The sequence below is a fragment of the Macrobrachium nipponense genome, chromosome 19 (genome assembly GCF_015104395.2).
Source record: "Macrobrachium nipponense isolate FS-2020 chromosome 19, ASM1510439v2, whole genome shotgun sequence".
Lineage (NCBI taxonomy): Eukaryota > Metazoa > Arthropoda > Malacostraca > Decapoda > Palaemonidae > Macrobrachium > Macrobrachium nipponense.
The window spans coordinates 65,393,500-65,421,198 of NC_061088.1; the positions used below are offsets into that span (position 1 = coordinate 65,393,500).

At 37.0% G+C, this 27,699-nt stretch overlaps 2 protein-coding genes across 2 annotated transcripts in view; both read right to left on the minus strand.

Moving 5' to 3' along the window:
- LOC135217703 (26S proteasome non-ATPase regulatory subunit 12-like) overlaps nt 1-27,699 on the minus strand; it is a 431,722-nt gene that overhangs the window by 378,374 nt on the left and 25,649 nt on the right. The window lies entirely within an intron of this gene.
- Nucleotides 287-23,981, minus strand: LOC135217697 (5'-deoxynucleotidase HDDC2-like; the record flags this gene model as incomplete). Its single annotated transcript, XM_064253679.1, is given in 3 exon segments — nt 287-1,115; nt 8,991-9,162; nt 23,857-23,981. Coding segments are annotated over 3 exon segments (525 nt in total), but the record flags the coding sequence as incomplete, so codon positions are not given.

Below are 27,699 nucleotides of genomic sequence, written 5' to 3' on the forward strand. Positions count from 1 at the left end.
GATGGGTTGTAATAATAAATCCCTGATTCAGGTGTCAATTTTTAAAATTAAATTACAGTACTAAATAAGGATGTACCCTGTTTAAATGAGTATTAATTTTTTTTAGACAAAGCATTTGATGTAAAAGACTTCATAAAAAATAATCCATTAAATACCAAGATAAATAGGATATACAGTATATTTGTATACTACTGCTCAGAAGTTTTAATGTCTAGTCACCCACATGGTGTAAATTTTTTATCAGCAGGAATAAAATCAGGTCTACCAATAATAGCAGTCTCCAATATAATGTGTTCAATTTTTAATAAACCAGCAAATATTCAAGATATTTGGCATATTCCATAGTACATGTACTATGACAGTGGCACAACAAAGTAAAGAATACAGGGGTTAAAATGTAGCTTACCTGACATTACCAAAAAAAAAAAAAAAAATAATAATTTACTATATAACTTACTTTTAGGACCGTAACATCTGCAAATTTCAACAAAAATGTTCTACAGCACATATAAGGTACATGCTATTTAGCATCCCACTTTCTCTTGAATGTTATCGGTATCACATGAAACAGACAGCATATAATGCAAAACAGTATTCATAAAGATTTGAAGTCAGCCATCAGATATATGAAAACAAGTGTACATAAAAAGGCACAGTATAAACCATAGTTATAATCCAAATTTGTCATTTACACAGAGCAAGCATCACTTCTGTACTAATTATGCCTCCGAATAAAAAAAAAAAAAGAAGTGCTAAGTATCATGTCACAATCAGATTACATTTGCCACCAATCTGCTGTCTACATTGGTTGTCAACGCAAAACTTACCATGATACTGTGCTGTACTTTGGTTTAGAGCTTTAGGTTTCTTTCAAATCATGAATATCGTCAATCACATTTATCACCATTCAGCACTGTATTTCTTTGTTTATATAGTTCTTCTACCCATTTCTTGACTTTTGGATGCTGAAAGACTCCTTCCGTTGATTTAAAAAACTCATCCAAAGTTCCTGGACGCTCCTGATCGGTTTCATACTCAAATGCCTGTAGTATCATGTCAAACTTGTCTAAGTCCTTCACCAGTACAGCTTCTGGAGTTTTCTGATCTTCATATTCCTTAAAATAAAAATGTTTTCCTTTAAATTACTAAAATTAATTTTTTTTCTCAATAGTTTAGTCTGTACATAGTACTATAAGCCCAATATTACAGAAAGTAATTATACAGCACAAAGGCTGATCTAAAGAAAGACAAATGTACCAGGTGCAGTATCTTTAATTATTTTATTCAGAATAAGCATAGATTTTTTTTCTTTATTCAGAATAAGCATAGATTTCTTTACAAAAAAAACCATAGGGTCATCTATTTTACTTATAGGCTTCTAAGGAATATTAATATGATAGGTGCTGTTCTGATCTGCCTTCTTGCACCTTTGAATAAGTATGAATAAATAAGACACCTTTGCTATCTATTTACATCTGGAAGCTTACACCTTGCTATCTATTTACATCTGGAAGCTTACACCTTTCATCATTTTACATGTTTCGAAGGTGATCAGTGAGACAGATCATTCCCCTTCTATGGTCCAGTGGCAGTCCATTACATCCAAGAAGAACCTATCAGTCCAGCACTAGGATGGAATGCAATCATGCAGATCACATTCATCTCCTTTTACCTTGAGATGTTACCCATAGACCCTTGGACTCCTTTTCCTTAGATCCTATGGTGAATGCTCAAGTCATGTAGTTCGATAAGGTGCCAGGCACTAGGTAAAAGGTTGCTACCTGATGGAAGTACTGATTGAATATGGACTTGTTCATTCTTCTAAAAAGACAATGTGAAAATAGTTTAATTTCAATCCAAAATTTAGTTATAAAATATTAGTCAGCTTGTAGTTTTCTGAAAGGGCATCGGGAAAAAGATTGGGAGAGCTTCATGGTTTATCATGTGACGTAAAACACACCAGATGTTGAAAGTCTTGTTTTTTTTTTTTTTTTTTTTTTTTTTTCCATAATTCATTACTAAGACAGAATCCAGCAATTATTGATGACAGATTTGTCTCATTTTCTATATATGTACCTTCTTTGGGAGACATTGTAGATAATGACCCTGACAAAGTGTTATGTCCTGTCAGAACACTGCGTGCTTATTTAAAAAGAACTTCAACATCTCAGACCAGCGTGTTGTAGACTTTTTGTTGGCACAGGCCGGGTCAAGAAACTAGAGTCAAAGAATACAGTCTTATTTTGGTTGAGAAACCATCAGGAATGGCTATTCAGTAAAGGCAAGAGAGTCGGATGATGTCATGAGGACAAGAGTCAGCCTTTATTAACCCTCTTACGCCGATTGGACGTATTAAACGTCGAGTCAAAATGTCTCCCGTATGCCGATTGGACGTATCATACGTCGGCTCAAAAAAGTTTTTTTAAAAATTCGCGGAAAAATACTTATAGGCCTACCAGCCGAAAACTTTTGTATCACGCGCCTTGGGGGATGCTGGGAGTTCACGGATCAAGGCGTTGTTTTGTTTACAATCGCTACGCAGGCGCGCAAGCGCGAATTTCTTTCTTATCGCACTAAAAAGTATCAGTGACACATCTCGGAAATTATTTCGTCACTTTGACATAATTATTGCACCATTTTAAATTATCCTTTACATGAAGTATTATATATGAAAATGTGCGCAATTTCATGCACAATACAACTAAAAAATACTCATGATTGTAGCTTTTATCAATTTTGAAATTTTTTCATATAAATAACGATAAGTGCAAAAATTTCAACCTTCGGTCAACTTTGACTCTACAGAAATGGTCGAGAAACGCAATTGTAAGCTAAAATTCTTATATTATAGTAATATTCAATCATTTGCCTTCATTTTGCAACAAATTGGACGTCTCTAGCACAATATTTCGATTTTATGGTGAATTTATGAAAAAACTTTTTCCTTACGTTCGTGCGATAACTCTTCCGATAAATTTTTTCGTGCGATTTGTCCTAATGTTTTTGCACCCTTTTAAATTTGCCGTTACATAAAGTTTTATATATGGAAATGTGCGCAATTTCATGCACAATACAACAAAAGACAACCCATGGTTGTAGCTTTTATCAGTTTTGAAATATTTTTCATATAAATAACGTTAAGTGCAAAAATTTCAACTTTCGGTCAGCTTTGACTCTACCGAATGGTCGAAAACGCAATTGTAACCTAAAACTCTTATATTCTAGTAATATTCAATCATTACCTTCATTTTGCAACGACTTGGAAGTCTCTAGCACAATATTTTGATTTATGGTGAATTTATGAAAAAAAAAAAATTACGTTCGCGCGGTAACTCTTCCGAAAAAATCAGAATTTTTTTGTGCGATTGTCGAAATGTTTGCACCATTTAAAATTAGCTGTTTCATAAAGTTTTATATATGAAAATGTGCGCAATTTCATGTAGAATACAACTAAAAATGATTGAAGGTTGTAGCTTTTCTCTTTTTCGAAATATTTGCATATAAATCACGATAAATAGAAAAAAAACCACGTTCGGTCAAATTTGACTCTACCGAAATAGTTGAAAAACGCAATTGTAAGCTAAAACTCTTACGGCCTAGTAATATTCCGTCATGTTTCTTCATTTTGAAACAAATTTGAAGTCTCTAAAACAATATTGTGATTTATGGTGAATTTTTGAAAAATATATTTACCTTCACTCCGCGCGCCGATTCGCGGCCGCAAGTCTCCGAAATATGTACATGGCATTATCCTAATATTTGCTCCTTTTCATATTAGCCTTTTTATAGAGTTTCATATATCAAAATGTGCGCAAATTCATGAAGAATACAATAAAAAATAATTGAAGGTTGTAGCTTTTTCCATCTTTGAAATATGTGCATATGAAAAAATATATATATTAAAATTTTGACATTCGGTCAAATTTAACTCGTCCGAAATGGTCGAAATCTGCACTTCTAATCTAAAACTCTTACAGTATCGTAATATTCAATCATTTGTCTTAATTCTGAAACAAATTGGAAGTCTCTAGAACATTATTTAGAATTACGGTGAATTTTTGAAAAAAATATTTTTTTGCGTCCGCGCGTTACGAATTCGTACATCATTTTGTGATAATATTTTTCCGGTGTTACTTTTATTGTTTTACAATGTATTATATATCAAAATGATCGCAATTTAGTGTACAATACAACGCAAAAAAAAGTAACTGGTTAGCTTTGACCGTTTTCTGCACAGCGTGATTTGAATACAATTATGTATGAATTTTTTTTTTTCGCTACCATATATCGCATTATTTACATATGATAATGATATTATTTTTCATTTCTGATGGTTGCATTCTAAACTTCAGGCAATGACAAAAAAAGGAGCCAAAAATGAACTCTTAATCTTCAAAAGTACGCGCGCTGTAATTTTTTGAAAAAATTATTTTTTCCACTTCCGCGCTCACTCCAAACCAGGCCCGGCATACGGGAGACGTTTTGATTTTTAGGGCTCCGGCTTAAGAGGGTTAAACAAAGACAGGTGATGAACATCTCAAAGGGTGGATGGGATTCAGATTTCATAGATAAAATCTTCCTTCAACCAACGCCTAAGAAGATTAAAGAGGAATTATCACTACGTCACCCGGTGATAATTCCTCTTTAATCTTTTTAGGTGTTGTATGGATCTCTTGGTATAAATACCACCTTTTCTGTAACTTTTCTTACTCATTACCCACGTGAAGAGAGAGACAGCAGTCTCTGAAATATAGTACGTATACTTACTTTCTATATTTGGGCATTTTTATGGGCTCCTTTTATTAGATGTATGTTTGACTTTAACAGGACGTTCAGACATTGGGCTTCTGGTGCCAACTGCCTCTTGGAATGTTCTGCTCTTGCAATCACTGACTACTCAAAAGTGCACTGCAGTCTAATCTACCTGGTGTTCAGCATCACCTGGCTGTTTGCACTCGCTACATCTCGCACTGCCGTCAACACTCAATTGGCACTTTGTCGTCTCTGAGCGTTATGGAGGAGTAATGATGGTAGTTTATATTTGACAACTTTTCCGAGGGTTGCGTGAGAGAGGGAGCGCAAAATTGGCGGAGGAATAAATGAGTGTGGTTTAATGACGGTTGTTAAGCGTATTGTGTTGTGGCGATCGCCGAGTATATCGGTGGGAGGAGTGTGTTACGAGAGTCGTAAGAAGTAAGGAAGTCATTGAAGTCATAGAGTTGGTTTTGGCAGCGGTCTTATCCATTGATAGTCAGTTGATGTGTGATTTGATTGATTCTGATGTTGTAAAGTTGTTGTGCGTGTGTCTGTCTGGTTGTGATGAAGTTCAAGAGGTTGGTTGTGCATTTCAGTGTTTGTGAGTGGCAGCTGGGGACAGTATTGGTGTTGGTGGTTTTTGTGCTGGGTTGAGTTGTGTGGTTGTCGTGTTGTTTCAGGCTGTTGATGTTCATTTGCGCAGTGATTGTCAGGTGGTTGTTGTATGGTTGTGGTTCTCGGTTGGTATTGTGTTGTGATTATCGGCAGTGGTTGTGTCTCGCCTAGCCTATATCCAGTGGACAGCACAGCCTGGCCCTGAGTATCTGGAGCCAGAGGTGAGTACATGTGTTTGTAAAAAGTAATGTAAAGGGGAAAGTTTGGCTGTGGGAAATTTTCAGTTGGTACAATTAACGTAACTGTGGGGAGTTTGTTTACTTTCTTTGCTTTGCTTTGCTTGTGATCCCGTCACAATGTTCTCCCGCACAGTGTTCGGTCGCCATGAACACTCGGAACTCTTGCTGACTGAGTGTCTCTGATCAAAATACTTGGGAGACATTGGGCACTTTTCAGTTCCCAAAAGCTGCAAGATGGTTCTGGGCTACAATCCAGATCTCTGGAATGCTTACATGGAAGGTGAGCAGCCTGCTCGGTGACTGCAGGCCATTTCTGTAGCCAAAAAAAAAAAAACAAAAAAAACAAACACCAACCCCGCCTCTTGTTCAAGTCTGAACAAGTCACTCGCCAATAAGGCATGAGCATCCACATGAACACCTTACCAGTGGCTGTCCACTGAGTTGTGGGAACACACAACAGGCTTGGTTGAGGAGGCAACTACCCACAGGTGCTGGGGTATTTGGCAGGGACCTTTGTCTAGGAGCATTGTGGGACAAGTAGTCACCTTCTCTACTGACACACTTGAACAGAAGTCCCAAGCTGGGTTACGATAGTCATTAACACATCAAACATTTTATCTACCCTGGCTTCGAGACTGTCAATGGCATTGGGCTCGGAAGTAAGGGAGCCAGGTAACGGAGTTGATGGCATAGAATGAGGAGTAGGGATGGGGGAAAAGACAGTCACAGGCATCAAAGGAATAGGTAGGCCTACTTCAGATGAATGCGATGTCCTAACCTCATCTTTGGCAGCCGCCTTTCTCTCCCTATCCCTCTGTAGTCTCGCTAGATAAGAAGTCAAAGTCATCCCACTTCCCCTGATCCCATTCCTTCATTTGGCACAATTAAAGTCAGGAGAACATGTTTGTCCTTTGCATGTGTCATATTTAGCTGATGTCAACCTAATCTTCCAACCTTCGCAACAACACCTAATACTATGAGCTCTAGTCTGACATAGACACAATTAGACAAGATAAAGGATTAGTGCTAAAACAACTGGCCTCTTCCTGTCATCAGGAAACAAAACGGTAAGCAACAAGTACGGATTGGAAAAAGGACCCAGTGATCGAGTACCCTTTCTGCTGGAAATAACCATACATAAAACCATACTTGATGACCTAGACTTATGAGTAGTAAATGCACAAATCAAGGAGTGCATACACTATACAGAATACAGCACATTCTTCTACAACCAAAGAAACCACATGCAGCCTAAAGAGCACTGGCCACATTGGGGCACAAGTGGTTTTGGCTAGATTTTGTGGTATTGGTGAATTTCTGCCCAATACCAGCTGATACTTTTGTCATTAATATATAAATTTAAAATCCTTCTAGGCTGGCATAATATTAATTTTCTGTACCACTTTTCATTTCTAGGATAATTATATTGAATATTATCTTTAATAAAATTATAATTTTAACTTAGTTCAGATGGGCCAAGTCCAGTATGAGTTGCAACTTGCACAGGGATTTGTGCCTTTTTGAGTTGAATGTTTTGTTGATCTATACTGAGAAACAAACTGTGGTCCTTTTGTAATCTTATTTTTATTTGTGTACCGGTATTTAATTTTTGGGGGGATTACTTAAAACAATATTATGTATTACGTATAATGAGGCAAAGCCCCTCCATTACCAGAACCTTTCATAATCTAAATGAATGAGTCTGTTAACTGTTTCTAGCCAATAAAAAATTAAAACTCGGAATAAAAGTATATATTAGTGATTTCAGATTGCTCGTCACCCCATGAATTTGAGTAAGCACTACGTACCTAAATTGTTAAAAGTCTTCTAATGGTAGCCATAATATAAGCCAGACTGTATCTAGTAATAAAGGGATTAAATACTATATAGTTAAACTTAATGTTCTTTTTCAGTGAAATTTGTGCCTTTGAAATTTTTTATATATGTAACCCTATTATATGACCTTTCAACTTCTGAACCTTTAATATATACAATAACCAGAGAAAAAGTAATATGGAGGTAACAGGTATAGGTATCTGCTTTAAAAGCTAGTATCGGTATCGGCCAATAATTTGGTATCAGTGCATCCCTACTGGAAACCAAGCCTCAATAGAACAAAGTAGAGTAGAGGTATTACCAAGCATGGATCATATCAAGGACTCATTTACCCCAAGAGGGTACATTGGCACTTGGTATAGTCTACACTGTATGGAGAATGATCAGCAATAACCAGAGCACCATTTGTACCAGACACATGTCTGCCTTTGACGTTACAGTTTGCCAGAGTAGGTAATGGGCACAAGCCGGACCAGACACTGGTACAGTATATTACTCAGCTGCAGACACAGGGGACAATAAATATATGCTGAACAAAATATGTGCAGCCTCTGTGAAAGGATGGGCCTCAGATGAACCAAACACCATAGCATGCAAAGCCCTTGAACAGGTTGCACAAGTGTATGCCACCTCCAGAAAAAAAACCGCTGTAATGTACACGGTTCTCCTGGGAATGAGTGGCATTGCAGGGTCAAAGTGATAGTTATTGCCCATACAGACAATTTGAACCAAATTCCCAACCACAATGGCAGCACTACCCCTGCCCAGAAATGTTATAACAGCACACAAGTAGGCCGATGGACAAGTCTTGGAATGGTTCTGGTCCAAAAAGTCCTCAGTCATGGCACTGCATATATTGAAAAGCAATATCTAAGCGCACACAATAGCCAGACCTCATCCTGTTTGGAACAAGCTGTAGTAGATGCAAGGGGTGTGGGGATGTCATTGAAAGACTTATCCAAGAAAAGCACGAGAGTATATTAATTCACCCACTAAAACAACAATATATATGAGCATAATAATAATGAAATGATGATATATTGAATTATATGATGATGATGATAATTTAAATTTTGACTTAATGCTGGTGAGACTACCTTAATAATACCAATGAATAATTTAGTGCTCAAGTATCCCTGGCATACGAGACAATAACTAGCATAAAAATAATTTGTATTTTGATTTAGTGGTTTGCTTAAACTACGTACTTACTTTTATGAAGCTTCAACTACAGAACAGGTTTTGACAAAGGCATAATCGTACAAAAGACAAAGGTTTGTGTCCTTATAGGAACAACTTTAAAATAATTTTATTACAAGAAAATTTCTTTAAATTTTAAGTTTTATTTGCAGGGTAAACTTTCAAAAACAAGTAACTCTTAAAAGCTATGGCCTTTATCAAACTTGCTTTGTGTTTTATTACTAAAGACAATAATGTCATTAAACTAAACCATATACCACAAAAACAACTAACATAAATCAAACCATGACGATGCATGACAGTAGATACTACTGCGGCTACAAAAGATTTCAAGATGATGCTTACCAGAAAGAGATTAAACATTTCATTCCCCGCTTTTTCTCCAACAAGCTTAGTAAAATGCTCCATTGCAGCCACTTCTCTTTTGTGTTTTTCTTCTGATGATACACCACAGGTAGGAGTTATATCACCAACTATGCTTTCAGCCAGATCATGTACTAATGAGATCCTCATCACTCTAAAATATGAAAAACATTACCAACTTTCATATTAAAACTAGGTATTTCTATACCTTCCTAGCATTCACATAACTAAGTATTCAAGCCTCAGCTCATTCAGCAGTTGTGGAAAAGAAAATAAAATAGATTGTCTGTACCTGGTTTACCAGCCTGTCTCGACTTCTGTTTACCCTCTCTCTGGTAGGTAATGAAACAAAAACTCTTGTCTCCCTTGCCTCAGTTATTTTTGCACACTAGATTGTGGGGAGGCTGGGTGGGCACGTACTATGAATGTTAGGCAAGTACAGAAATAGACTCTTTCAATATGAAAACTGATATTTCTGTGAATCTTACCTAACATTCATCATTCATATAGATGCCTACCACACTGTCAAGGAAGGTGGGATAGTGCAGTACATACTCGGCAAAGGATGGTAAGCCCAACCCACAGAAAACATGACTGTTTAATATTCAACCAAATGAGCTACTCTTACTTGAAGCAGAAAATCCAGTCAAGTACTGATATCAAGGATAATGGACCTCATACGAAATGCCATGCTCAGATGGGGGGACTTATTTTACTGTAAAGCGTGGTGCTGATCTCTGAGGCTAAAGATCGTGTCATGACGGATCAGAACAATAAAAAAAAAAATACCTACTATAAGCTACTGCCCATGACTCAATAATACCAGGAATTCAAAAAAGAGAAAGAAAGGGTTTTCTCCTTGCAGTTTCAGACTTCAGACAAGGTAGTCAAAGCTACAACTAAGAGACAATGTACAACAATTTTCATAAGCTATTTTCATGCACATTCAACAGTGGGACACAAACACAGAGTTGCATCTCCATTCTGCAGCATTAATGCCTCATAAAGTCAAATTTTTTTATAAAATACAGACGTGGCCACAACTAATACTTCATGTTCCTTTTCCTTGAGAAGAGGTAGAATGCACCATCTAAATCAATATGAGCATGGCATTCTAAACAATGAATTAAAAAGGGGCACAGCATTTTTGGACAAAATGAATATACTCGGGTTCCTGACATTGCAGAATAAATTATATAAATTTCCCATTATGGGCTCTGACTGGACATAAGAGGGCCTGATTTTCATTCCTCACTAACAGGGCCTCTTATTCATTTCCCTACTAACAAAGTGATTTGGAAAAAAGTAGGGTATAAAAGAGGAATCTGGCTTATACATAATTTTTAGCCACCTCTCCCCTTCACACCCCTAGGGCACGGACTGCAACACCATTCAAAAAGTCAACCCTTGCATAAAAAGCTCACTACTCCCTACTCCTTTCACTATGGCTATCAATGAAAGTATTTTAGACACTAAATACTTAAGAGAGGCTTCCTCTAAGAGTTCAAAGAAACCTAATGGCACATCTTAATTCTAACCCAACTTTCTTGGAAGAGGATTAGGGTATTCTAATTCACATTACCTACAGACTTTTTGAATATCCTTATCATTAGATACATCAATTACATATCATGGGTATCCATTCTGGATTCTCTTTCTTTTCTTTCCTGCATTCAAACATAGATTTCAAGAAAGTAGATTTGGGCCAGTAAAGTAAAATTCAAATTTGTGGGAAGAAGCGAGTGGGAGAGTAACCAATTTCCTTGTGTGTGAACTAATTAGGGACTTCTTTCCCACATTTGCATCACATAAGGATGCCCTTGACACTGTTTTGACTCCGCTGTTTTCACCTTATTGTACTACATATTGCTAAAGTGAACGAAGACGAAACCCTTTTTAATGGCTTTTCCTTGTGATTAGTTTTGAGAAGAAAAATGACCTGTCATCCCCATCAGGGTTTGCAGGTAGTCAATGTCAAGACCTCCACGAAGGGCAAATGCCTCAAAGGAATTGGGCCCACTTTTCTATTGTAATATGGTCCCAGATTAATTTGCCAAACAGTCAATAGAGTACGAACGACCTACCAAGTAGCAAATTTCACGTCTTATAGGTGTGTTTGGGGATTATCCCGAACTTTCTACCTGACCCTGCCCTTTATCATCGTTGTTGAACTCTCGAATTTCCAACTCCATCTCCTCACACTGCATACCTTCTTGACCTCTCAACCCACCAGCACTTGTATTGTTCTTATTTTTTGCACTTTAATGCTATCATTCAAATGTCTTTTCAGGGTATGATAGGTGATTAATGGCAGTCATAAAGGTTAATGATCTGGGTTATTCTAAAAGTGTACACTCTTACCTTTTCTGTTCATAGCTTACATACCACTTAGTCAGTAATTGTGTAGATTGCACACAAGGTAATAATTTTGAGAATTCCAGAATTTTGGACTTTGTATCTTTGCATTAATACTGGCATTGCAACTATGACACAATATTAATAAGATAAAGCACTAAGAATAACATTGACCTGTAATCTTTAATGGCAGCAACAAAAAGTTTTTCAGTATAGTTGAAGTATGATGTTCTCTGGAGAAGTATGGGAACAGCAAAGTCCTCTAATCTGACACTAACTCTAGTAAATGTACCATAGTTGTTGGTAGAGTTCATTGGTTAATTCCCTTTTGGATTCCAGTACTGTAGAGATTTTCACAATGGATAAAAAAAAATCCCCCAGCTCATTGGAGATTACTAAGAGGTAGGAGGAAGGGTGGTTGAGTAAATCTGGTCTGAAAGGTATAGAACATGGTTGATCTACCACCATGGACATTAGACTCCAAAGACTCCAAGAACCATTCTCACTGTGGTCACCAAGGAGCCCATGTCATTTGTATTCTTGGAGTTCTCGAATTTGTTCAGAACTTGCCTCATAAGAACAAAAGGAGGAAGCACATAAAAATCTTGATCAGATCAGTCAGTTAGTATTGCATCCACTGCTCAAGCTTGAGGGTCCCAGTAGGAAAAGCAATAGATCAGCAGTTTTTTTTTTTTTTTTTGTCTCATTGGAAACATCTACTGTATATACATACTTGTGTAACACACGATCTTGCATATCATGCGACCCCCAAATTTTTACCCTTAAAAAACTATTTTATCACGTATCTCACGTACCATGAGAGTTAAATTTACAAGACCAAATAACAATAGGCTAACCTCTTTTCCTCCTCTTTATCTATTCCATTTTTTAGTTAGGCTAAACCCTTTTCCTCCATCTCTTTATCTATCCAATCTTCTAGTTAAGTTTAAAAAAGTAAAAGAGAATGCCAAAAGTATCGTTAGTAATGATTTAGTACTTATTTTCAAAACGCATACAGCTAGAAACGGCTGATTTGCTATGAACAACCGAATCCAATTACTACAGCAGTTTGCTTGCATTTCAACAAACGTAGGATAGTAAAAAATTACCATAGTTGTGTTACAAATCACGTTGAGGAGAACAGGACTGATATTTTTACATTACTATATCCTTACTTGCTATGGAGAAAAGATCGGCAAGGGCATATACAAACTGCTAAATTTAATTTGTAAGTTTTAGCTGAAGTTGAGGAAAGAATGTTGATCCGCTAATGACTATTATCGTGCATCGGCAACATGGATGGAACTCTTGCAAACTTCAGCATAGTACCATCAAACTCAACCGTAAACAAAATTTGAGAGAAACATATTTTAATGAAAACTATTGGGCATGAAAGAACACATTTTACTGTTTCCACTCCAATAAAAGATAAATATGTAAAGCCCGTAGTATTCTGATGAAATAAAGTGAAAATATTGAATGGAATCTGTTGATTTTTGTTTATGCTATATGTAAACATGCCCTCAGCGCCATCTACTATCGAAAAAAAATAATTTAGTTCACAAACAGTACGTTCTTAAGTGATATTTCGACTTGGAAAACACTTCGTATAATGTAAAATAACCATGTCCCATATAAATAGAGTATCTTGACATTCATTTGCGCTAACTAGAAGCAAGAAAGTCACTCTGATTTGAGTTCAATATGTACAGCAAAACAAACTTACCTCGCTTTCGTACTCAGCTGATTTCCAAACCAAAACATTGATTGCTATGCTCTGTTTGTATCTTATAATACAATAGAAAAAATGCATATCCATTATGTTTGTATTTTATCATACGATACTAATATGTGATTATTTCATACTCGAATTTTATATCTCATGTATGATGCAATCCCCTTAAAATTAGCTCCAAAATTAAGTCTTCAAAAGTCGCATGATACACGAGTATATACGGTATGTTTGGCAAGCCCTGCAATTTCCTAAAACGTTTTTGCTAGCAACACACTGGCATTAACAGAATGTTCTTGGATCCTGACTAACGTAGAATTTAAACTGCAACCAGGGACACTGACTTGGACATACTTTTATTAACCCAAATTAGGCAAACTTTGAAGTCAGCCAATTTAAGAAAAAAAAAAAACATACCTATCAATTGAAAGAGGAAGATATGCAAATACACATGGTGTACGAAAAAATATTCTAAAAAATTCTCCCTACCTTCCATGAGAAATTGAAAATTACTATTTACAAACCCTTGTGGGGCCTCTTTGACAAGACAATCGTAAACTTTACCCTGTTACACATTTTTTATAGTAATTTATTTTATTTTGTAAATAAATTTGTAATTACAGCTCACAAAATATTATAGCATATAAGAGCTAACATCAGTAACAAATTCTGAGCATATTTGTTGTACAATATTTACAATTTTTTGAGGCATACAGTTTTTTCTAATACATATTTCCTCTATTTTCATGTTTTTCTAATATTTCTTTGCAAAATTACAATTACAGCTGACAAACTATCATAAAAGATATGAACTACAACCAACAGCAATCCCTGGTTGTACTATCTATGAGCAAATGAATAAAGACATCATGGAAGAAGAGCATTACAATCTCCCGTGGAGTCCAGAACACAACTAACTTCATGAGATGGCCATTTGGCTAAAGGGACCTAAGAGTTTAGTTGCCAAGAGTCTGTACAGCACTCAAAACCTGTTTACGCTACTCATATGACTGTATCTGTCCATTGAGGGTTAAAATGCACTAAAAAGTAAAAAATAATTTATTGAGACCAGGATTTTCTAACAATTAATCATGTCTATAAAAATAAAAGAGCAGCCACCAAACAGGAAGGAAATGCTAAAAGAAAATATACTTTTTAATTTCTTGTAGCTTTCCTTCCATGTTTGGCACTCACACTTTTATTTTTATAGATATGATTACCTGTAAGAAAATCATGGTCTCAATGCAATGATGGAAATCATTTATTTAGCATTTATGGCAGTACCCATGGAAATTGGTGGACTGGAAAACCGAATTGGTTTTCATCTTATCAAGATGTTAAGTTAGCCACTCTAAGTTGAGATTGTCTATGATTGAGTGTGCGTACTTAAGTACGTAACCGTAACCAAGTGCACAGTTGCATAAGCTCAAATTGCTCTGTTTGAAGCGAGTACGGCAACGCTGAGGGGAAATGAATGTATCTCCCCTTGTATTCATTTGAAATTACATATTTCTCCCTTGTAAAAGGGAACCAGTATAGGGGTCCAGTGTAAGAACCAGTACAGGGGTCCAGTGTAAGAATGGGTATAAGAATCGGTGTTGGTTTTAACTGGTATTGAAGGATTACAGCTAGGAATAAGCTGCTTTTACAATGTATCCACTTACTGTTAAGAAGAAATATTAAAAAAAAAAACCCGGGAGCCAGCCTTTCCCTCAACCCTTATTACAACAATGAAGATTAGACCGTCTCCGACATCAAGTACCTGTTCCAGGTATGAATAGGCCAAGAAGTATAGTAGCCTATGCCTATGAGGTACCTTTATATTAGCCTATGGTTTGAATTGTTATGTATAGGCTAGTCTGAGTCAATTGTCCTAAAATGTATGGTAGCCTCCGAATGTTAAAGTCAGGACAATTGACAAATCAATACTGTACATATGTGCAGTATAGTAAATACATGAATAATAAGAAAATATCATTAAAGATACGTATTTATACATTGACATAAAAAAATTACATTTTCCTAATAAAATGAAGTTTCATGTATATATGTACTCACCAAGTAGTAATTACCTATCAATTTCTAGGTACCAGCAGCTTAAATTTGAATTTCGTGGTAGTGATTCTTTTGTTTTGGTGTAGGTAACTAGTTCTGCTTACTTTCGGGAAGGAGAGGAACAACACAGCAGAGAGCTTCAATGTATTTATGAGAGGGGTAAAGGGAGGGCTCCCATTATGTAATTTCTTGACAAGTACAGTGAATCCCTACATTCGTGGGCTCACCTATACATGGATTTATCTGTGGAACCTATCTCAAAATTATTCTTGGAAAGCGGGTTTTTCATTGATAAATATTCACTAATATGTCAAATTTTCTAAGACAATTTGTATTTTTCATAGCTACAAACCTGAGGTCTTAACAATAGGATAATTTCTAGCGCCTAGCTGGATCCGGTAAAAAAGTAGATGAAAGCAAGGAATCTTGTGGTATCTGGCAACGCATGCGTAGAACGGGTGAAGAGTGGTCAAACGCCGAACATCTACCTTTACCGCCTTGGGACTAGAGTTGGGTTTTTCCTCTCTTGGCCTTTTCCCCGGTTTTTGCCAGTTTCGTTCCTTTAGTGTGTTTGTGTGTGTTTTTACCTAATATTATGGCTTCTTCTGCTCCTTCTCAACCTCAGCGTTGGTGCCCCGGAATTCCTGGATTCCCGTGTTCTCATTTCTTGGTTTCTCTTCTCTTCCAGAGTCGGAGGCGTCCAAAATGGCGGCGATTTGGAAGACGCTTGGGCTAGGGGGTATCCCGTCGTTGGGAGGGTTGCATCCCCAGCTTACAACGGGTTCGGCTTACGACGTTCCGAGGTTACAACGGTTTTAAATTATATTTATCAGACATTATTTCCAGGTTTACGACGCTTACAATGCCGATCTGGCAGAAGACATATGACTCTATAAATGCAAAATAATCAATATTTGAAAGTTTTTTGGATGAAAAATGCAATAAGAATGCAGTTTACATAGTTTTAATGCACCCAAAACATTAAAAGTAAGGTTTTCCTAAGATTTTTGACGATGTTCCAGCTTACGATGATTTTCGGCTTATAACGCGTCTCAAGAACGGAACCTCCGTCGTAACTCGGGGACTACCTGTATACTGTTGGATTTGCATTTTTTCTCTCCTTTTTTTTTTTGCCATATCAGATACACGGTAAGAGCTGAGACCAGACTAATTTGCTGGCATTACTTCCTTCTGCAAGGCAGGGAAGGCAAATAAAGAAATAGTGAAAATTACAGGTTTGGGTCTGCAAAGTGTTCAGCGCTGGACAAAGTTTTGTGACACTGCTGAGGTCGATCCGCCATTACAAGGAAGTTGACAAGGAAGCCCAGAAAGACAACACCAAGGACTTAAAAGCTTATGAGAAGGCAAGTGGATGTTAATCCACGTTTAACAGCAGGAAAATTGATAGAAAAAAAACTTTTCTTTTTGGTCATATGAGTGTAAGAACTCTTCAGCATCTATTATATGAGGACTTGAAATTCTTGCATCTTACCACTCAAAATAAGCTGATTGTAACCCTTAAACAGAGATGTAATAGGGTCGCTTATTGTTGTAAATATCTTGAGTGGGATAAAGACAAATGGCAGAAAGCCTTGTGGAGTGATGAAGCAGAGTTTAGTGTAACTGGCAACCGATTTGGCAAAGAAAAAAAGAGAGAGAGAGAGAAATGCAAATTCAGTGGCAAACAAGGATTATGTGACAAGTACAACTGATTACTGCAACTCCCCAGGGGCGACTCATTGAAATCTGAATGAAACAAAATGGAACTGAGAGTCCTTCCTCACCTCCTCGTGAGCACCAAATAAATGATCGTATCATAAGCCATTCTATAGGAGTATAAATGTTTTTCTCCTAATTATTTGAAACACCAAATATTTCGGCGAGCACTGTATATATACAGTGGTACCTCGACATACGAAAGGCTCAACTTACGAAAAACTCGAGATACGAAAGCAAATACTAAGATTTTTTGGCTCTACATACAAAAATAGTTCAAGTTACGAAAAGTTGTTGCTGTAAAGTCCCGAGATTCGCCCGGACCACCGAGAACAATTTTAAAACTCGCGCGCCGCCTACTGAGTAAACTAGCCACCATCCTCCCGCTCTCCCATTAGTTCCTGATGCTAGTCACCCCATAAGATCCTGCTCTCCTATTGGTCAGTATCTACCCCTTGTGCTTTATGTATTCTATTGGTAAAAGGATGCTGTAATTGAAAAACTTATTCATGCAATACATTTAATAAAAAAAAAAATTAGAATAGAAATGAATGGTTATTATACTGTTTGGTAGTCTCAGTAGATGAAGAGAGATAATGAAAATTTATGACTTACTGTGTGCTAGGAAAAAGTGATTGCTTGGCGATCATTCGGTACTCGTAAGTGCTGGATGTAAACAGAAGTTTGGAAGCTTTTTTTTTTATTTGATTGTTTATTATAGTTAATGGTTACTTAATAATTATTTGAAATGCGTACATGCAATACATTTCATAAAAAAAAGTGAATTAGATATCATAAAATATAAAATAAATCAGACTGCTATCATCGAAGCCAACAAATATGTATTTTCTAGAATTCTTCTTCTCTTTTAATACTACGTATGTGTTTCATTATAGCTGTCAGTAACTCGGTATCTCCATTAGGTAAAGATAGAATAAAGAATAGAGATGAATGGTTATTATACTGTTTGGTAGTTTCATTAGTTGAAGAGAGATACTAATGAAAATTTAAGGCTTACTGTGTGCTAGTTAAAGTGATTGCTTGGCGATCGTTCGGGCGGCTCGTAAGAGCTGAATGTAAACAAACGACTGGAAGGTTTTTTTTGTTTGTTTGTTTGTGTATTATAGTTAATGATTAATTAATAATTATTTGAAATGAGTACATACTGATTATTTATACATTTTACTGGCATATTCTAAGCTTTTAGCTTCTTAGGTTTAGATGTCAGAATCATAGACTAGGCTACAGTAGCAACTGCTAACATAGGCTAGGCTTATTGCTAAGGGACATATGCTAAAGTCCTAATATATGCAGTAAAAATGGGGTTGAACATTACATTCAGTTGAATATTACTCAAGTATGTACAGTATTTTGCCTTTTTGGAGTCATATTTCTTCCGTCGGATCGGCATCGTAACCCTAGAACATATGTTGTAGGCCTGGAAATATAATTTACTGGGGTGTTTTTGTAGGGCTTGGAACGGATTAGGCATTTTACATGTAAAATGCGGTTCAAGATACGAAAAACTCATAATACGAAGGCCGCCTCGGAACGGATTAATTTCGTATCTCGAGGTACCACTGTACATACATACAAAATGTAATTACAGTGGTTCCCCCCATGAATAGTTAGAATACACGAATAGTTGGAACCCCTATAAAAACGCTGAAAACGGCCTATTTTAGTAGGTAAAACTCAAGAAAAACCAAAAAAAAATGTATGCTTGGTTTTTTAATAGTTTTATCAGAAAAAGTGCATTTTATGATGAAATTGATTTTAAAAAACCAGGATTTTTTTATATTTCTCATAGAAAAATACTGTGAATAGGCAAATTTCCTGTGAATAACGGGCAGATATGGTCCAGAGAGAAATCCGCGAATGTGAAAGTCCGCGAATCCAGATAACACGAATACGGGGGCCCGATGTACGTATATAACATTCATAATCATGAGCTCAGTCTAAATCAAAGAATTTATTTTTCTTATACAGGCAGTCCCCAGGTTACAACAGGGGTTCCGTTCTTGAGACGCGTCGTAAGCCGAAAATCGTCGTAAGCCGGAACATCATCAAAAATCCTAAGAAAACCTTACTTTTAATGCTTTGTGTGCATTGAAAACTATGTAAACTGCATTCTTATGGCATTTTTCATCATAAAAACCTTCAAATATTGATTATTTTGAATTTTTGGTGTCATATTTCATCTGCCAGATGAGCATTGTAGGCATCGTAACCCTGGAACATGTGTCATAACCCTCATAACCCTGGAAATAATGTCTGATGAATATAATTGAAAAGCGTCATAACCTCGGAACGTCGTAAGCCGAGACCGTCGTAACCTGGGGACTTCCTGTATATATGAAACTGCACTGCATTTACATATATAAATATGGAATTGCATCACAACTAATTTTCACATAGATCTTGAAATCTAAACTTATGAATATTCATTAGTTTGCCAGATGAATTTCTCATTTTCTTCAGTGCTCGACCTGCTACATTGTAGAAAATGGTTTGATTTAGTGGGATACAGATTTTAAATATTTCACTTTATCTGTCTTGGCAAGTCATAGAATATGCGACAGTTTGTTGCTCACTGCCGCTCACAAGCAGGATATGCGGTGAACAAATGCTATGTGAAAAACAAAGTTTTTTTTTGCAATAATACTTCAGTACATGTTTATTTAGACATTGTCTAAATCCATCATTAACTAGAATTTGAAAATTCCTCGAAAATCACCAATTGCAATGCCTCTTAACCATAACATCTAAGATTTACTTTGAAATAGTATTAATAAATATTTCAAAGATTAATATGTGCTGTTGTAGGATGACATTTTAATGTATGTATATTAGATGTAGGATGGTATTTTTAGGGGGGGGGGGTCTGGAATGCATCGTCCACAAATATGGAGGGACCACTGGACTGTCAGTGATGTCCTCCACAGAGGATTCTTACTCATCGGTACTTCACAAAACCCAAAATGAAGGATGTTCCTAGACACCACACCACCTCCTATGCTAGCCTAGACAAAGAAAAGGAGTTGGTAATCCAAACTTAAGAGACCAAATCTATCAGGAAGCATCTTACAGTTTGTACCGGGCATAAGAAGTATCCCATCTGTAACAACCGATCAAAGTCATGGTGGGAGGGTTCAGAGGAAACTCAAATCTCCTGTTAGAACCAGATGAATCCTGAAACTCTGCTTTCCACTCAGATAGGGAAGAAAAGAATTGCACCATCCCTCTGAGACCACTAAGAATGGCAGTAAAAATCCACATTACTTTCCACCTAAACTATACAGGTCAAACAGACCATCTTGAGAAAGAACTCTCAAATGAAGCTTTGCCCATAGGAGTAGGGTGCTTGGGCTAAGCTTTGAAGGTTAGGTTACCTTCCATTTAAGAAAACAATCCTATCAATGGAGGAAAATCAAGTCCCATATGACCTGTCAAATAATGGATAACTCCATCGAGTTCGGAATCTGTCTTCAGTCTGAAGACTGGTTCATGGCTGTTTGCAAACCTTACAACTAAGAGGGAATCGAAGTGAGTCAAGGTTGGGTCAAGACAATATTTATTTTTTCTGGGTGGTTTGTAGGGCATTAATGTTTTAATACCATCTTCCTGTTGAATAATTGGGATTTCCTGCGGATAGTCCATTGCCATGCTAGAAGTTGTTGGGAGGTTTGCAGTGTTTGCCATATAATGAAGAAAATTAATTTCATCCAGGATGAGGTCCCTCTCACCAAGAAGGCCCAACTGGGGGAGGAGCAATACTGTTACACACACTGGTAACTGCCCTGGGATCCTCACCTGGATATATGCCATATCCACAGTGCCTTAGAGGTCATCAGTCTGTTGAGATAGGACTCAGCACTGTGGGCATGGCTTGACAGAAAAATTTTCCCTGCTTGACCACGTCAAGGACTAGTTTTATGGACAGAGTGGCATGCCTTCCAACTCCACCCTCCATCAAGTTAAAAGAGCAGTGAATTCAGTGATCCAAAACCATTCCAAGGTTGTCAACGAAAGAGGAAGAAAGGAAAGGGAAAGTTTATAGGAGGAGGAAGAGCAAAGGAGTTAAAGGTCCCAAATGTTCAGCTGAATCCACAGCAAAGAGAGTAGGTATAAAGGAACACACACTCTCTGCAGTGGATTCCTAAAGCCCCCAACCTCATCAAGGAGTTGGGATTCGGGGGGAGAGAGAGAGAGAGAGAGAGAGAGAGAGAGAGAGAGAGAGAGAGAGAGTCAGGTAATGTTGTCGTAGGTAAGATAGGAGGACTTTGGAAATGAGTCAAAGGGACAGGTACATCAGCCTTGGTGGCTGGCTTTCTCACCCTGTCTCTTTTCGCCTTGGCAGCCGCCTCCTCTCCTCTCCCTTTCCCTCTCCTCTCTCTCTCTCTCTCTCTCTTCTCTCTCCCTCTCTCTCTCTCTCTCTCTCTCTCTCTCTCTCTCTCTCTCTCTCTCTCTCTCTCTCTCTCTCTCTCTCTCTCTCTCTTTCTTTGCCTTGGTGGCCGCCTTTCTCTCTCTGTCTCTTATCAATCTTGCTAATTGAGAAAGTAGTCTTCCACTTTCCCTGACCGTAGTCCCTACATTCTTCGCAACTAAGGTCAGGAGAACAAGTTTGTCCTCTGCAAGAACTACACAGTGTGGTTGTTATACTTGGAAGTCAAACAGGTCTTGCAACCTTTTCTGCAATACCTAATACGTACGTTTAGCATGTATTAGGTGAAGATGGGAAAATCCAAAATCTAGGTAGGCTAAGAGAATAGTGCAACCAAATGACAAAGAGTATGCCACCAAAGACAGCAAGAATCCAACCAGTGAACCAAAACAAAAACTATCCAAACGACGTACACTCAATGAGCGGCAGGAACGAATTGAACATTTTAGCCGGTTTGTACCTATGCTTCCCCGAAAATGGGTGAGGCCAGTTATCTACTCTAAACAATCGAGAGCTACCGCAAATTTTAAACATAAGCTGCTGTGACAGTCAGGAACTACAGTGTTCCCCCCGTATTCGCGGGGGATGTGTACCAGACACCCCCGTGAATAGTTAAAACCCGCGAATAGTTAGAACCACCATTAAAAATGCTTATAACTGCCTATCTTGAAAGTTCAAATACCAAATGTATACCTTTAATAACATCCTACTTCAAATATACCTAAAATTACTAACCTATTACTGTATTAATCTTTGAGGTTATATTATTAATATCATTTCAAAGTCATCTTAAACATTTTACCATTAAAAATATATACCTACAGCCAATAACAGAGAGAGAGAGTGAGTGACCAGTGAATGGCAACATCATATATCTGACCATCAAGAGTGAAATTATGAATTATTTCTGAGACAGAGAGAATAATAATGAGAGAGAGAGAGAGAGAGAGAGAGAGAGAGAGAGAGAGAGAGAGAGAGAGAGAGAGAGAGAGAGAGAGAATAACTCCTAAACTCCGACTCCTTCCCCTCCGCCAATACGTATATCAAACTGTCATATACTCCTCCGCCCACGTTCCTCCAAGTGGATAAAAAAGACTGGGAATAGCTTTTTTCAATTAATCTTATTAATATTTGAAAATTAGTTATAAGATAAATCATTTATTTATACTACAAAACAAATAAACATACGTAAGTAAGGAGAGAGAGAGAGAGAGAGAGAGAGAGAGAGAGAGAGAGAGAGAGAGAGAGAGAGAGAGAGAGAGAGAGAGAGAGAGAGAGAGAGATGGTATTGTTACTGTTTAATCTAACGAAACTTAATATTATTTGTAAACTAGTGCTGTATATTATTATTTTACCATAAAATGTAGTAATGTCCTTAAAGATACACTTATAGGCTACATACATTTCCAGCCCAAACAGAGGGCAAGAGTTACCACTAAGACACACTATCTCATGTGGCAAAAGAGAGAGAGAGAGAGAGAGAGAGAGAGAGAGAGAGAGAGAGAGAGAGAGAGAGGGGGCGGGAGGGTTATCCTTATTTAAAAGACTGAAATGGATAGATTATTGTACTTCTATAAAATACTATAACATATGAATTTTGAAATTAATTATATTACTATTATTATCATTATGCGAAAATATTAATAAACATACACATGTACCATAGAAATTCTCATCTCAGTAAAAGAGAGAGAGAGAGAGAGAGAAAATACGTGACCATCGAGAGGGCAACAGTTGTTGGACCCCAGCCAACTCTGCTTGGCTCCCTGGAAATCAAAGACGCGGGGTAAAATGCATTTTCTTTCATTCTTACATAATTTTATATTTATAAACTAAAATCTTGCTAATTCACTTTAGTATTTTCTTTAATGAATTTATATTATTGCTGTTTACATTAATATTAATTTTTGAAAATTAGAGAGAGAGAGAGAGAGAGAGAGAGAGAGAGAGAGAGAGAGAGAGAGAGAGAGAGAGAGAGAGAGAGAGAGAGAGAGAGACCTGGAGTTCGAAAGAAAGATGCGTGAAGACTGGGATTTCCTTCATTCTTACATAATTTTTGAAATTTATAAACTAAAATCTTACTAATTCAATGTAGTATTTTATTTCTTGAAGTAATTGCTCTTTACATTAATATTAATATTAGAAAATTAGTAAATCATTTATCACACAAAAAGCATACATCCCAGTAAGGGAGAGAGAGAGAGAATTATTAGTTATTATGTGATATCATGTAATCTTATTAAACTTACTAATACAGTATTGATCAATATTAATATTTTAAAATCAGTAAATAATTTTTGTATCATAAAAATATATTTAGGCATGAAAATAACATCAAAATACACTAATTAGTCATTATTTATCGTCGGAAAATCCTGCCAATAGGCGAATTCACCGCAAATAATGGTTAGATATGGTCCAGAAAAAAGTCCGCGAATCAGTGTGTCCGCGAATCCGGAGAACGCGAATACGGGGGCCCCACTGTATAGCAATGTAATTACTTGGTAAGTTACATATATACAACTAAACTTTACTCTGGAAATTACCTATCTCTGTTAACTCTATCATCTTCATCTAGAAGGAATGCCATCATTGCCATTCTGTACATATGACCAGAGATGGTTTCTGGATCATTGACATCACGTTTTACCCATCCTGTCCTTTTGATGTGCTGAAAAAGTAAGAGTAATCTTTTAATTTCATTTGATAACAAGAATCCATAGTCCATGCATACTGTATTACATTTGTCATCATACAAGAAATATCTTAAATTCAGATTTCTCCTCTCAAGATTTACAGTAATACAAATAACTTTTCCTTAACACATAGTATGCCAGTTGTTGAATGCAGAATTTGCACTTTGTAAATTGTATTTTTCCTAACTATACAAACCTGAGGTCCTTTACAATAGGAATTACTTAAGGTACAGCCTGGACACGGCCACTGAACTTTCAAACAAGGTGGTTAGGTAGTTAACTTTTGGTCTGGTAGTCAGGAGAAAGTAAACATTCCAATTTGTTTTAGACCCAGGTACAGATTGAGAGGTGGCATGAAGTGGGCATTAATGTAAAGAACCTCAGGTTTGTATAGTTAGGAAAAATGGTTTACTCTAAAAAAAAAATTGTGATTTGTTGATACACAACATAGAAACCCTTGGTCCCCTGAATAGCTAGAACCTGCGAATAGTTGAAATCCCTATAAAAATGTTTAAAACTGCCTGCAGTTAACCCCCCCCGCTATTTGGGGACTCTGGATTCGCAGACTCACGTATTTGCAGATTTCTCTGGAGCGTATACCCATTGTTCACGGGAAACTTGCCTATCGGGGTATTTTTCAATGCAAAATATCCACAAATTCCTGTTCTATTAATTTCATCATAAAATGGACTTTTGGGATAAAACTATTAAAAAATCAGGTACAGGCAGTCCCTAGGTTACAAAGGGGGTTCCTTTCTTGAGACGCGTCGTAAGCCGAAAATCGTCGTAATCCATAAAAAATCTTAAGAAAACCTTACTTTTAATGATTTGGGTGTATTAAAAACTATGTAAACTGCATACTTATTCCATTTTTCATCAACAAAAACTTCAAATATTGATTATTTTGCATTTTTGGTGTCATATTTCTTCTGCCAGATCAGCGTTGTAGGTGCTGTAACCCTGAAACATGTTCGTAACCCTGGAAATAATTTCTGATGAATATAATTGAAAAGCGCCTTAACGTCGGAACGTCGTAAACCGAACCCGTCGTAACCTAGGGACTGCCTGTACTATAAACATTTTTAGTTAGTTTTTTCCTGAGTTTTAACTAACAAAATAGGCAGTTTTAAACATTTTTATGGGGTTTCAACTATTAGCTGGTGGGGGGGTCTCTGGTATGCATACTCCATGAATATGGGGGGAACACTGTATTTTGTGTTAAAACTCAAGAAAAAACCACTAAAAGTGTTTATAACTCATTTTTTAAATAGTTTTCTTTTTTACAAAAAATGCATTTTATAATGAAATTAAAAAAAAGAAAAAAAAAAAAAACAGGAATTTGTGGATATTTCTTCAGGAAAAATACTGTGAATAGGCGAATTTCCCCTCAGCAACCGACCCTTAATGTAGGGATAACGGTGGGAAAGAAGATGATGATGTTCCAGAGAAAAATCCGCAAATACGTGAGTCTGCAAATTCGGAGTGCGCGAATACAGGGAGTTCACTGTAATCTAGTCAAAGAAAACAGATTGGTAGCTCTAAAGAGTGTCTTAACAGCATTGGCTGCCAGGTCCAGCACATAATGGTCACATGCTCTCCGCCCAAAAGAAGAGTAGGATGAAGGAGAGACAGTCACTCCCGCAATCAAACACATTCATAGTACTTTACAACTTAGGCAAGATACAACCTTGTCCTTTTAAAGGAGCTGGGTAAGCTACACAACTTGAGCAGCCGCCACCAAAATGAATGATGTTCCATTCATATTGATAGTCGAGTTACACCTGTGGGTGATCGACAACTCAGTGGAACTCTTGGCCAGATACATCCCAGGCAAGAAGAATGTGGTCACCGACAAGCTGAGTTGTCGAAACGAGATCTGGGCATGGAGTGGTCTCTGCATCAGGTCATGGCAGACAGGCTTTTGCAGGTATGGGGGAGGGCTATGTTGGACCCTTTGCAACCCACTTCAACATTGAACTACAAGTTTACTGTTCAGTGGTCCCAGATCCTCTGGCTCTGACACAGAGGATGCTTTCCAACACTCTTGGGAAAACCTTGAAATGTATGCCTTCCCTCCGTTTTGCCTGATCTGTCAAGTGCTGAACAGGGTGACGAGTTCTTGAAATCTCACGATGACATTGGTAGCTCCTCTATGTTTTCCAGACCTTCTGTTTCTTCTGTCAGAGGTTCCAAACTTTTCCTCAAATCAAACCTTGATTTGAAGCTGGCAATGGTGTCAGTAAAGGCAGCATGGGAAGCTGGTAAAGGAGTCAAAGGCAAAGGAGTAGGTGGATTAAGGGGGCCGGCCAGCTAATGCCATTCTTTAAGGACAGGACTTTGATATCCATACCACTTAATAAGGTGACTTGGGACATCTCCAAACCGCATATGATTTTCGCCTCTGACCTTCGGTTTTGTTGACGCCAGGGCGATTTATCCCAAAAATAACCATTTTTCAAATTCTATCTCCTCCCTTGATATTTAATATTAAGACCTGGGATTACTACCATATATAGACCTGATGTAGACCTCCAATCAAATGAGGATTTTTTTTTCTGAAAGTCATTTTTTTGCTAGATATGACTTTTTCATTATGGTAAAAAAATAAACTCTATAAATTAGGAAAACAAAATTTATAAAAAGACGAAACAAAAATTGGAAAAAAGGGCTTCATTTGATTGTTCTATACAGCCACTCCCTGGGTTACGACGGGGGTTCCGTTCTTGAGACGCGTCGTAAGCCGAAAATCGTCATAAGCCGGAACATCACAAAAAATCCTAAGAAAACCTTACTTTTAATGCTTTGGGTGCATTGAAAACTATGTAAACTGCATTCTTATGGCATTTTTCATCAAAAAAAACTTCAAATATTGATTATTTTGCATTTTTGGTGTCATATTTCACCTGCCAGATGAGCATTGTAGGGGTCGTAACCCTGGAACATGCGTCATAACCCTGGAAATAATGTCTGATGAATATAATTGAAAAGCGTCATAACCTCAGAACGTCGTAAGCCGAGACCGTCGTAACCTGGGGACTGCCTGTAATGTCTTTCTGAGTTATATACCAAATTCCAATGTTATAGCTTTAAAACTAAGTGAGAAGATAGATTTTGAAGGTCAATAACTATAGTTTTGAGATATGGGCGCTCAAAGTTTTTCTTCGTATTTTTATAACGACAATGTTAATAAATAATGATTATTATGAATGTATATTTCTTTTTTGTATATTACTAAACCAAAACTATTTTATTTATCATAATTTAATCATAAATGATGATCCCTTTGCTCATATATCGTAGCTTGGGGCACTGCGTCAGGCAAGACAGGGCACTCCTTCCTACGCAACTCTCTCTCTCTCTCTCCTTCACTAACTCTGCTTATTACGGCGAATTTTCTTCCTCTGTATGTTAGCTAGATGTTTTCCAAGTATTTTCCGTTTTGGCATGATGAAATTCTTGCCGAAACAAAAATAAACAAACGTAAATGCAAAAGAATGTCAAGAGGTGAAATTCGAAGTTGTACTCTCTTTTTACAAAGCCAATGTTAATAAATCATGATTATTATGAATTTCATATTCCTTTTTTATGTTATTTATTATAAATTAAGATCACTTTGCTCAAAGATCGTAGCCTGGGGGACAGTGTGACGTGTGCTTCAGTCAAGACGGGGGCGTTTACTTACTACACAACCCT